The following is an 11,061-nucleotide window of genomic DNA, read 5'->3' on the forward strand; positions in this document are numbered from 1 at the left end:
TTCAAATCAAATTTTGCTATGGGTGTCACCATTTACAATACGTAGCTTATGTATGTTATAAGTGGTCGACATATGGCACTGTGGCATAGTTCGCGGCTGCCATTCTGATTTCACGGGTTCGAATCTTTGTTGTACTGCTACTTTTTTTTTTAAAGATATTTAGTCACGTTTCCATCCACATTCTAGCGTTCCAAAACCCCATCCCACTGATTCACTCTAGCCGGCGATACCGTTCGTAAAGATAAAAATCTGGCAACGTTCTTGGATTTTTGATGCCCACATTTGAGGACTTACGACGAAAAACTTTAGTCTACAAATTTTACTCACGCTCTCGCCAAGCTCAGACATCCTGTCCACTATTTCTGGTAATCTTAACATTCTCCCCGGCGAGGTAAATACAAATTTTACAGAATATGCTGAAACTCACCTGATAAATTTTCATTGTGAAAATATCTAAAGGTCCTATCCAATGGCGACCGTTAGCCTCTTGTCAGTAGTTTTATCGGACGATGAATTTAAAAATCTGAATGACACGATAAAGTTCAAGTTAGAAGAGGTGTTAAAAAAGCACGAAAATGATTTCAACCAGTTGAATATTAAGTTAGCCAAGCTTCAAACCCAGTCTGGTAAATATTGATTTACACTAGTAAATAAAATTGAAATTTCATACGAGTTGTTTATTGTAACAGAACAACAGTGTTTTGAGTTGGATTCACAACTTCAGCAACTGCAAGATCAGGGAAAAAAGGAAGAAAAACATATACAAGAATTGACAGATGCTAAAGCTAAGGTGGATGCTGATCTTACGTCCTCACAAGAACAACTCAGACTTGTCAGCGCAAAATTGGCTTTGTATGTATTCTTGCTGAGTAACTCTTGTCATGATTTAATTCAAAATCTGTTTTAGACTTGAAGCTTCTCATCAAGAATGGAGCAAAGAGAAGGAATCACTTTTAGAAGAAAAAGAAAATCTTAATTCTCTACTTTCAAGAAGAAATGACGACTTGGATAGGCTTACAGGGGAACTAAAGTCCTTGACTGACCAACTTGTTCACGCCAACAAAGAAAAATCAGAAGCTCTTATTAAAACAGAAGAACTCAATAGCCAACAGCTTGCCTTAGAGTACAAGTATGTTTTATGTTATGGTTATAACTAAGATAAAGGTAAAGTGAAATTTTTACATGAATATTTTAGAGAGAAAAGGCTAAACCAAGAACGGGAACTTATTGTTCGACAACAAAGATTATTACAAGATGAACTTGAATCCCGAACTAAAGAGGTTATGATGATCAGGCGTGAGAAAACCTCAAAAGTGTTGGAACTGCAAGCTGATGTGTCCGAGAAAATTGAAGAGGTAGTAAAACACGTTTACAACATTAAGTAAAAATAATTAACCTATCCTGTAAAATTTGCCCCTAGTTGCGCATCGCGCACAAATCCATCGGCGAGCTAACAGCTACGATTGAGGGCCATGAAAAGCACATTAAAGAATTGAATGATAAGGTTAAGGAACTTGGTGAAACAGAAATGAAGATGTCTGAAAATCACAGGTGTGACAATTTTTACATGAAAAAAACAATACGCATATATATGTTCACGACCTGTTATTTTTAAATCCGTAGAAATGAGCTTAGGTCACAGATGAGGCTTTGCGAGCTGTATAAGGCGTCGAGTGAAGACGCCCAAGCCAAAGCTGACGAGCTTACCAAAGCAACGGAGGAGTTGCAAAGGCTTCTTCGGGATGCTTCTGTCCGATTTGGGAAACTGGAAACGGATTCTAAAGCACAAATCGACCAATTAAAGGATCAGTTGGAGAAAAGCTCTGAATCAAACATGGAACTGAAAAAAGAACTTGAGCGTGCCAATAACTTGCTTGACCCCAGCAAATCGCGTTTGATGACTGCAGAAAACATTGAAGCCATGTCGCCTTCAGCTGCTGCAGCCTCACGGTAGGACAGAATTTGCTATTTATTTTCGCCATCCAATTAATTAAACATGATATTACAAATCCTTAGATTGCTGAAGTCAGGAATGACCTTAACCCAAATATACAGCCAGTATGTGTCTGTTTCCGAACAAATGCTATTCAAAGAAGAAGAAAATAAGAAATTGAATAGCTATATTGACCAAATTCTTCAGGTATGGAATTAAAAGTAGAAAATAATATAATGTAATTCCAAGTAAACTATCGTTTTTCTTTAGGAATTAGAAGACCGTGCGCCTACTATAGCTCGTCAGCGAGAAGACCACGAAAAATCAATTGAAATGGTTGCAAATTTAACGAGACAACTTGATTTAGCCGTTCAGGAAGCTGAAACGGAGAAAGAAAATGCACTTGAAGCGCGTCGTGTGCTGGGACAAGCACAACGCAATTCACAGCGGTTCGAAAAACAAGTTGCAGATTTGAGCAAACAAGTTTGTTTGCTTATTCGTGAAGTTGAAGAGCTTCGAGGCAACAGATTACGCGAAGAACCCGTTGATGACGACCAGGTGTCGTCCAGCGAAGGATCAGCTGCCTCAGTAATTAGCCGTCATTTAGTAACGTTCCGCGACGTCGAAGAGCTTCAGCAGAAAAATCAGATGTTGCTAACAGCCCTTCGTGAAGTAACCGAGAAACAGGATGCAGCGGAACAAGGCGAAATCGATATCAAAACAGCCAAAATCCAGCAGGCTTTAGAAAATGCTTTGTCGGAGGTTGAACACCTACGAGATACCCGAAGGTATTTAGGTTGATTAATGTATCCTAGTAAATTTTTCATTAAATGTTTTATCAGGCGCCATGAGGAACTGATGGAAAGCGTCATCCAGCAGCGTGATATGTACAGCACACTACTACAGGTGATTATAGATAAATAACATGATATTCAAATAAAATAAAATGTGTATGAAGATGTGTTATTAAGATGAGTTTTTAATTTGTTTTGCTTATAGGAAGCCGGATTGGGAGATTCTCGGTCACCGTCCAAGTTCCGCAATGTGGTCGCATCTACTCCGGCTCCTGTTAGACAAGAGAGTACTCGATCAGGGGACACCGAAACACAGCTTAATGAGACTAAACAGCGTTTAGAAGAACAAGAAATGAAACTTCAGAACGTCATCAAGGAAAAGAAGGAGAGGGAAACAGCTTTAGAGAGTCAAATCCAGACCCTTCAAGATCAGTTAACTGAATTAAGAGCTCAGAATGTTCGACTGAGCACACACAAAGAATACGCAGATGCAAAGGAAAAATTATTGCAGGTAATTTTCGAAATCTTAAAATTTAACCACCAACAATCGTTTGACCTATATATATTTATCAAGGGGAATCTCGATTCATGTAAGAAACAACTTAACGCCTTAGAAGACAAGAACAAGATATACGCATGCACAGTTGCCAAACACGAACAAAGCATTGCTATTTTACGAGGTAACTTTATTACAATAGCTCATGTGTTAATCTTGATTTCCTAATGTTTTTTTCCTTTATTAGATGAAGCTATGAATGCCCAACAGCAATTGGCTCGTGCCGAAGTAACCATTTCAATGCTTCAAGAAGAGAAGCAACTGCTCAAAGATGCTGAACAACGACTTCTAGTAGAAAGAAACGCGTTGTTAAGTGAGCGACGTAGCCAAAGCCTTCTGCATGCCAACTTGGAATCGATCAAATTAAATTTAGAACGTGGTGAAAGCGAGACCCATATGCGTTTACAGAATACCGTCACATCTTTGGAACAACAAATCGAATTACTCCGGAAGAAACTCGATCTTGAGGAGCAACGTTATCGAGAGACAGTTAAATCCTTTGAAGATAAAATATTGGCCGATCAAGCCCTTTTGAAAGCTGCCGAAGGGAAAGCCGCTAACGCTGAAGCACAGTTAGTTGTAGCTAGAGAGCGGTTAGCGGCAGCAGAATCGCGAACAGGATTAACATCTCCCACAAGAAAAGGACAGGTGACGCGCTTGCTTTCAACTACGCCAACATCCGGGGATGTCGCGACTGATAGTGATCTTGTTGGAGATCTACGAGCCCAGCTCGCAGAAGCCCGTATGGAAACGAGCAAGTACCAGGAGCAGTTAGAGCTGGTTCGTCAGCAATCTGAACAATATCGCTCAATTGCCGATAGCATGGAAGAACAGCTTACTAAAAGCAACGTTGCCAGCCTTGCATTCAAGCAGGAAACTGAGCAACTTTTGGCAAAATTAAATGAAGAACGTTCCGAACTAGCGCGCAATCTTCAAGAAACTCAGGATAAACTTAAGGTATTTGATTTTCATTTCATTTGTATATTCCGTTGAGTAATCATTTAAAATTCCCAGGCTCTAGAAGAGGGAGCGGCACAGTTGGGCCGCGCTACGGCTCACCAGTCGGAAGAGGTTTCGAATCGAATTACACAACTCGAAGCCAATGTGGCCTCATTGACTGACCAGGTAAGGTTGGCTGAGGAGTCGGAAGCAAAAGCCCGTCAAGAATCGTTGGATCAAGTGAAACATGCCAAAGATGCGCAAGAAAAATACGAAAGGGAACTGATGCAGCATGCCGCTGATGTGGAACAGCTAAATGCCGTCCGTGAACGAGTAGAACAAAGCCGCTCTCAATTAGCACTCCTCCAACAAACTTCAGCGCGACTTGAGGCTGAACTTGCAACTGGACGCTCTAGTTGGCAAGCTCAAAAAGAAATGTTGGAGAAGGAAGCTAGTGAGAAGGCTCGACGCTGCTCAGATTTAGACAAACAAGTTGATGTAATGCAACAACAAATTGTCACATTAAGTTCACGCATGGCAGCAGCAACACGTTGCCAGGAAATAGCTGTGAAGTATGTGGCAGTAGTTTATCCATATTTCCGTTTAAGATTCATTGATTATTTTGCCTACAGGACGCAGAGTGGTGAGGACGGAAACACCTCGCTTAATACATCCACCAGCGAAGAAGATGTTCGTTCTACTGATCAATTGCTGGAGCTCGTTCGCTTCCTACGACGCGAAAAGGAGATTGCCATTTCGAGATCTGAAGTGCAAGAAGCCGAAACGCAACGTCTGAAGACGCAACTGGAACAAGCTGAACGCAATCTGAATGAAGCCCAGGTATATAACTGTTTCTTTCCGCTGAAAGGTTAGGTGTTTATTGTCACTTCTTTCTCGCAGACCAACTTACAGCAAGAGAGAGAACGTTCTGCCACGTCTGCGTTGACGTCGGAGAAACATACTGAAATGCTTCGCAGATTGGAAACACTAAACGCACTTACAGACAGCAACCGGTTGTTGAGAGATGAACGAGGTGGCCTTGTTAGTCGGGTTGAAGAACTGACGGTTAAAGTCAGTGCTCTAGAGGCAGAATTGGAACCTTTGCGTTCTAACAACCACGACTCCGCCAGCCGACTGGAGGAGCTGTCTGCCGAGAATGCCACTCTGCGTAAGCAAGTAGTGGCATGGCGGACTAGAACCAACGCGTTGCAAGAACGAGCTGGCCGAGCTACAGCCGACGAGATCAAAAAGCTGCAGTCTGACAAAGAGCTTGTTCAGAAGCAATTGGAACAAATCCAAAAACAGGTCGAACAAATGAAGGAGGCCCAGACAAAAACAGCTAACCAATTGACAGAAACCCAGCGAGTGAATACTCAGTTGGTCACGGCACAACAAAAATTACAAGAAGAAGCTCGTTTGGCCAAGGAAGAATCACAGAAAGCTCAGTCTGAAATGACCACGGCTCTTGCCAAACGTGATGAAGAAACGGCGAAAGCGGCTGATCAAGCCAATCAATTGCGCCGTATTGCTCGCAAATACAAAACGCAGTATGAAGAGCTTAAAGTCACCCACGATAAATTAGTTTCAGATAAAGAAGCGTCAGCATCTGCGGAATCTGCGCCCGCCCAAGACGAAGCTACAAGTGCTGCAACAACAGAGGCCGCAACAGCCGCAGCTGCTGGACAGGCTACGAAAATTCAGGAACTGGAAGAACAGATAGCGCAAATGGCAGCTGAGCTAGAGAAAATTAAACAAGATAATGAAGCTATGCGTCTAAAGGATGAAAAGGCAACGAACGTTCTCAAAACTACTCGACAAAAATTGGCTTCACTACCAACCCTTATAAAAGAGAAAGAAACCCTTGTTGCGCAGCTAGAAGAAGCGCGTGCCAAAATTGAAAGTCTCGAACAGAGTAGCGAAGAACTCAATGTTCGTTCTGCCGCTCTGCGATCCCAATTAGAAGGCCGCCTTAGTCGGTTAGAAAGAGAGAACAGTGAGCTGCTCGCAAGTAAACAAGCACTTGAGACCGAGTTGGAGGCTTTGAAGCAACGCATTCCTGTTTTGCAGCGCCATATTGAGGCTTACCAGAAGCAGCTAGTTTTATTTCAGCAAAGGCAACAAAAACAACAAGTTCAACAGACGACACAACAAGTGCCAAATAAACCACCTACCACTGAAAAAACAGTGTCTGAAAATCCACCCACTGCAAACATCAAGCCCATGGCATCGGGAACTGCTGTAACCCCTCAGCGTCCTCCGGTTAGTTCCAGTCCTGGACAAGTAGCATCAGGACCGAATCAGGTGCACCGTACTACACCAACTGCAAGCATTCGTCCAATGGCAATGACTACCCGCACGATGGCAGTGCCACCCACCTCAGTTGCGGTATCTCCTATGGCGCCACCGCCGATCGCTATCGCACCCCCAAATCCCGTGGTCCCAACGACTCCCCCTGTGAACCAAGAAGAACCAGTTGCCGGACCGAGTTTCATTCATGGTGGTGACGAAGGTCCATCTTCGAGTGGTGAGGATCGGTCGAAAAAAAGGGCGCGTACTACAGAAGAATCGCCTTCCAATGAGGACACTAGTGTCAAGCGGACCCGGTTATCTGAGCAGACGGAAGAAGAAGTTGAAGTCATTGATTTACAAGAAGAGCCAGCCGAAGAATCTGCAGAAGACTATGCCACACGCACCGGCGAGATGGAGTTGGTGATCGAGTATGAAGAACAGCCGCAAGAGGATCATGAAGTGGAAGAGGAAGAGGTCGAAGAAGGTCTCATTGAGAGCGAGGAAGAAGAAATGGTTGAAACTGTCGATCCCGAAGAAGAGGATCAAGAAGAAGAATGTGACGAAATCGTTGTTGAAGAGCAGCGGGAAGATGTCGAAGAACCAACTCAACCTGAACAAGAGTCAGAAGCTGTATTGACGATTACTGAAGAGGAAACAGTTTCGGTTACTGTCCAGGAACCTGTTGAGGAAGCTGTTGTTCAACAAGTCCCAGCGGAAGATGTCGAATCGGAAGCTTTTGTACCTGTTAATACCAATGAAGCTGCTTCTTCTGATGTGTCACAAGCCACCATTCGTCCACCGCCCAGAGAAGACCGTCTACCATCATTCGGTAGAAATACTTTAGCCTTTGAAGATGTAGGTGACGATGGCATCGTTCCCAGCACCCCCGTTCTCCTGCGACCACGAACAAACGATGGTTTTGCAGAAGCTGTGAGTTCACCTCAAGTCAATACGCGTTTCGTATTTGGAACTGTTCCCGAATTGTCGGCCGGAACTAGTCACAGCAATGCTCCATCCCATTTGGAATCGCAAGGTATGGAAGATACACGGATGGACTTGTCTCAACTTGAAGAGAATTCGGGTCGTAGTGTACCATCTACTCCGCTTCAAGTATCTCCGCATGATGAATTGCCAGCTGTTAATCAAGGAGAAGAAGCGTCAGTCGTTCCTGCAGGCAATACCGAAGAACAAGGAGATTTCGAGGGAGGTCCTGATTTGGAAGGAGACGCTGCCGCTGAAATTGACCTTCTCGGGGAAGACGATCAAGACACCGCGGACAATGAACAATCAACCAGCCAGGTGGGACAGGATCCAGTGCCTTCGACTACAACAGAAGATGATTCGTTGTCCGAAGCTTCGGAAGTTTCGAACATTCAATCAGCTGAAGGGTCTAGCCAACCGATGACGACACAAGCCTCACCGACATCTTCTACGTCTTCCCCTAGTGCTCGGGGAGTTCTGACGTAAGTTGTACTGTATTATACTCTTTGTATAGTTGAGTGTAACATTCTCTTTCATGTAGTCGGCGAGCGTCAATGGCCGGTTTCCCACGCGGACGAGGAGTGAATCGGGAAGATTCACGATTATCGGCTGCACAAAACACTAATCGCCCTGTTCCCATCACCTGGACACCGAATCCAGCACAACCCGCGTACACTCCTAATCCTGCACGTGTTTTTCGACGAGTTCCCACTGCATCGACATCGCCAGCACCTGGCGCACCGGCGGTAATCACGGAGCTAAGTGCTGTAGCCACGACCTCTCCAGTACCACCGGTTATGCGAGGACGTGGAGCAACACGTGGCCGGCCACGATCGAGAGCCCCAAGGCGAATGTAAATCTAAATGTCGCCTTGTTTTCTATGAAATTGTGAGTCCCATTACGCGCCTGAGTTTTGCTATGTCTTTGTTCTTGTTTTCTCATTTAAGATTAAAATGATGCCCTCGACCTTTTAAGAGGAATTTTTAAATACACAGCCTATCAGTTCGTAAAAACAAAACGTTTTTCTCATTCCAACATTTGTAAAGAATCTGATATGAATGACGTGTGCACTTGTCTAGTTTCAGCAGATTTCATAAATTTCTTTGGTATCATTATTTCTGCCATCCATGGAAAAATTATGAGAAACTAGAGTAACTGCTAATTGGTGGCAATAGTAAATCAACTGTTTGATTTACGAATCTTCATTTGTTTCTTGCGCGTGGTTCGTAACATGTGCGAAGAAAGTCTCGTTCTGTTTGAAAGAAGTCAAACCCAAGTAGGCTATGGTAATACCAAACTAAATCATCAACGTACTGCTCGTTCTTCTAGTTTCCTTTATAACAGTTAAATTTAATACTTGCTTAAAAAAACATGTTCCTCATTCTTTTGAGTAGACACTGTTAGACAAACATTGAGACTGGTGAACTTGGATCGTATAGAGACGTAGGACGCGAACGAGAGGTTCTATCAAGTAAAATAAGTTGTTTTTGTATTACAAGCCATGACGAACGGTAAACTGCTTATTGGTTTACCAATAGCTATTGATTACTGGAAATTGCCTCGAAGTGATAGTAAATTCAAGGTTAGAAAATCAGTTAATATCTTTATGCCATTATATGTGCATAAATATTTTCATTAGACGTTCCTGTACTTCCTTACACATCTGCATACCGATCATACGCAAGGCTTAACAAGTACTTGGACGGAAACTATTTATACATCAAGTGTGAATCGTGACCTTGCTATATCAATGCTCAATGTAAAACCTGAACTGATAGAACCTCTAGAGATCGGTGTAAGTCACATGCTGCCTTTACCAGCAGAACATGGTACAAGTGGTGAAAGCAAATGTATCTCTGTTACCCTCATAGATGCTAACCATATCAAAGGATCTGTGATGTACCTGTTTGAAGGTAAGCCCTATACAAGAAAAGGCAAAGTAGTCTTTAATGTTGACTTCTTTAAACATACAGGGAGTTTTGGCCGTGTTTTGTACACAGGAGATTTTCGATGGTGTGAAGCAATGATGTCAGATCCTGTATTAAAAGATTTATCAGAAAGCAAAGTACCTACCTAAAGAAAGAAAGCAATTAGCAAGTGTAAAGAATTCTTCTTGCTCTTTTGACAGGGCCTAAACCTGTTATACGTAGACAATACGTTTGAATTTATCGGAAATGAGTTCCCTACGAGGGAGAATTGCATGACCGAGGTGCTACAGATAATGAGGTAAGTACGTCACCTATAGAAAATTGTAGCTCACGGCTATTCAAAATGTTTTTAATAATTCTGCAATAGAAAACATCCATACCATAGAATCATATTCGGATGCCAAACCATCGGCAAGGAAGATGTTTTGTTACGGGCCGCGTTAGAGCGCAAGGTATAAAACGAGGTTTTTCCGAACTTCTTTTCGTTAAGCTAGCAAATCAGCAAGTAACGATTTCTTTTTTGTGTGGTATAAAGGAAAAGGTCTATGTTCCAGAAACAATATTTTCCATCTATCGTATACTGAAAATGCCTTGCGATCATTTCACAACGGAGCAAGCAGATTCCGCACTTTGGTTTGAAAAGATGCATAAAATATCCCAGTTTAATCTGAAGAAAAAGAATGCTGACATGCCAACAATTGCGATCAAGTTGACAGCGTCAGGGTTATTTTACAAATCAGAAAAATTCAAAGACGATGAACTCATTTTTACTGTATCTTACAGTAATCATAGTTCAGCATCAGAATTGGCAAAATTTCTTGATTTTCTTCAGCCAGCTGTGGTTGAGCGTATCGTTTCAACTCATGGGAATAAATCAGGATGTTCCTCTGTCATCGACAGCTATGTGAGCAAAATGAAAGCAGCCGAAATGACGGACGACGTATCATCCGATTCAATGGAAATTAGTATTTTCGCTGGTCCGTCTTTCAAAAGCCAAGTTCCCGATTTCTTTTGCTCAGCAGTCAGCCGAATTCAGTCACCGCATGCCATAGCAGTTATGGAAACGGAAAATACGGCATTAAGTGAAGATATGGATGTAGAAGTGCCTCTTGAGCGTTTTTCTATACTTAACGCTATAGAAAAGCCGCCGTTGGCTTCGGAACCGGAAAACCTGAACGTCATGGAGAAGGCAAATGAACTAATTGCCTCTATACTCTCAGATTTAGACCAGTTTCATGAAGATGATAATGAAGACTACATTTACTCCAGTGCATTTATCGAGAAACTGATGGCCTTAAACATGGTTTACGAGCCGGTTACAGGCATCACAAGCTCATTTGATGCTTCTAAAAAAGATCCCCATATCTGATTCAAGCCTGATACCGTGCATTTCCAACCCTCAAAGGAATAATTAATAAATTATTAACAAACATTTTTGTGTGAAAAACGGGTGCTTATCTGCAAGCTATTTCCACTTCAAAAGGAAGGCAATCGATCGGAGATTTCACCCAATTTCTATTAGCTATTAAGCTAAACTTCTGAGGCAAGATTTCAAAATGGATGAAGGTAAATAAACCCTTTTTAGTCCCCATACTAAAAAAACATGCATGAAACATTTAGGAGCATGAAGAGATTCTATTT

The 11,061-nt window shown here is 42.5% G+C and overlaps 2 protein-coding genes across 3 annotated transcripts; both read left to right on the forward strand.

Annotated features, from left to right (window-relative positions):
• The first annotated feature begins 273 nt into the window (after nucleotides 1-273).
• On the forward strand, nucleotides 274-8,510 carry LOC130694624 (nucleoprotein TPR-like). Of its 2 annotated transcripts, none has more exons than XM_057517691.1 (17): nucleotides 274-391; nucleotides 460-626; nucleotides 690-852; nucleotides 908-1,129; nucleotides 1,196-1,355; nucleotides 1,421-1,551; nucleotides 1,624-1,950; nucleotides 2,017-2,140; nucleotides 2,204-2,721; nucleotides 2,776-2,839; nucleotides 2,933-3,238; nucleotides 3,302-3,407; nucleotides 3,471-4,240; nucleotides 4,298-4,794; nucleotides 4,855-5,062; nucleotides 5,123-7,974; nucleotides 8,034-8,510. In XM_057517691.1, the coding sequence occupies exons 2-17, from the start codon at nucleotides 470-472 to the stop codon at nucleotides 8,347-8,349; spliced, it is 6,921 nt and encodes a 2,306-aa protein (XP_057373674.1). In that variant the 5' UTR covers nucleotides 274-391; nucleotides 460-469; the 3' UTR covers nucleotides 8,350-8,510. The 2 variants fall into 2 exon arrangements, with proteins under 2 accessions (XP_057373674.1, XP_057373676.1); XM_057517693.2 differs by having other exon boundaries at nucleotides 283-365.
• Nucleotides 8,511-8,769: 259 nt separating this feature from the next.
• On the forward strand, nucleotides 8,770-10,852 carry LOC130694648 (5' exonuclease Apollo-like). The gene is made up of 6 exons (XM_057517733.2): nucleotides 8,770-9,074; nucleotides 9,132-9,405; nucleotides 9,466-9,557; nucleotides 9,621-9,718; nucleotides 9,788-9,872; nucleotides 9,956-10,852. The coding sequence occupies exons 1-6, from the start codon at nucleotides 8,994-8,996 to the stop codon at nucleotides 10,787-10,789; spliced, it is 1,464 nt and encodes a 487-aa protein (XP_057373716.1). The 5' UTR covers nucleotides 8,770-8,993; the 3' UTR covers nucleotides 10,790-10,852.
• Nucleotides 10,853-11,061: the final 209 nt, after the last annotated feature.

This window comes from Daphnia carinata, chromosome 4, assembly GCF_022539665.2.
Source record: "Daphnia carinata strain CSIRO-1 chromosome 4, CSIRO_AGI_Dcar_HiC_V3, whole genome shotgun sequence".
In the NCBI taxonomy this organism is placed as follows: Eukaryota; Metazoa; Arthropoda; class Branchiopoda; order Diplostraca; family Daphniidae; genus Daphnia; species Daphnia carinata.

Coding starts and splice junctions, on each gene's coding strand:
- LOC130694624 (XM_057517691.1), top strand. CDS start 470: ATGGCGACCGTTAGCCTCTTGTCAGTAGTTTTATCGGACGATGAATTT. Junction 2,840..2,932: donor TGTACAGCACACTACTACAG/GTGATTATAGAT, acceptor TTTTGCTTATAG/GAAGCCGGATTGGGAGATTC. Junction 4,241..4,297: donor AAACTCAGGATAAACTTAAG/GTATTTGATTTT, acceptor TAAAATTCCCAG/GCTCTAGAAGAGGGAGCGGC.
- LOC130694648 (XM_057517733.2), top strand. CDS start 8,994: ATGACGAACGGTAAACTGCTTATTGGTTTACCAATAGCTATTGATTAC. Junction 9,075..9,131: donor GAAGTGATAGTAAATTCAAG/GTTAGAAAATCA, acceptor TATTTTCATTAG/ACGTTCCTGTACTTCCTTAC. Junction 9,719..9,787: donor GAGGTGCTACAGATAATGAG/GTAAGTACGTCA, acceptor ATTCTGCAATAG/AAAACATCCATACCATAGAA.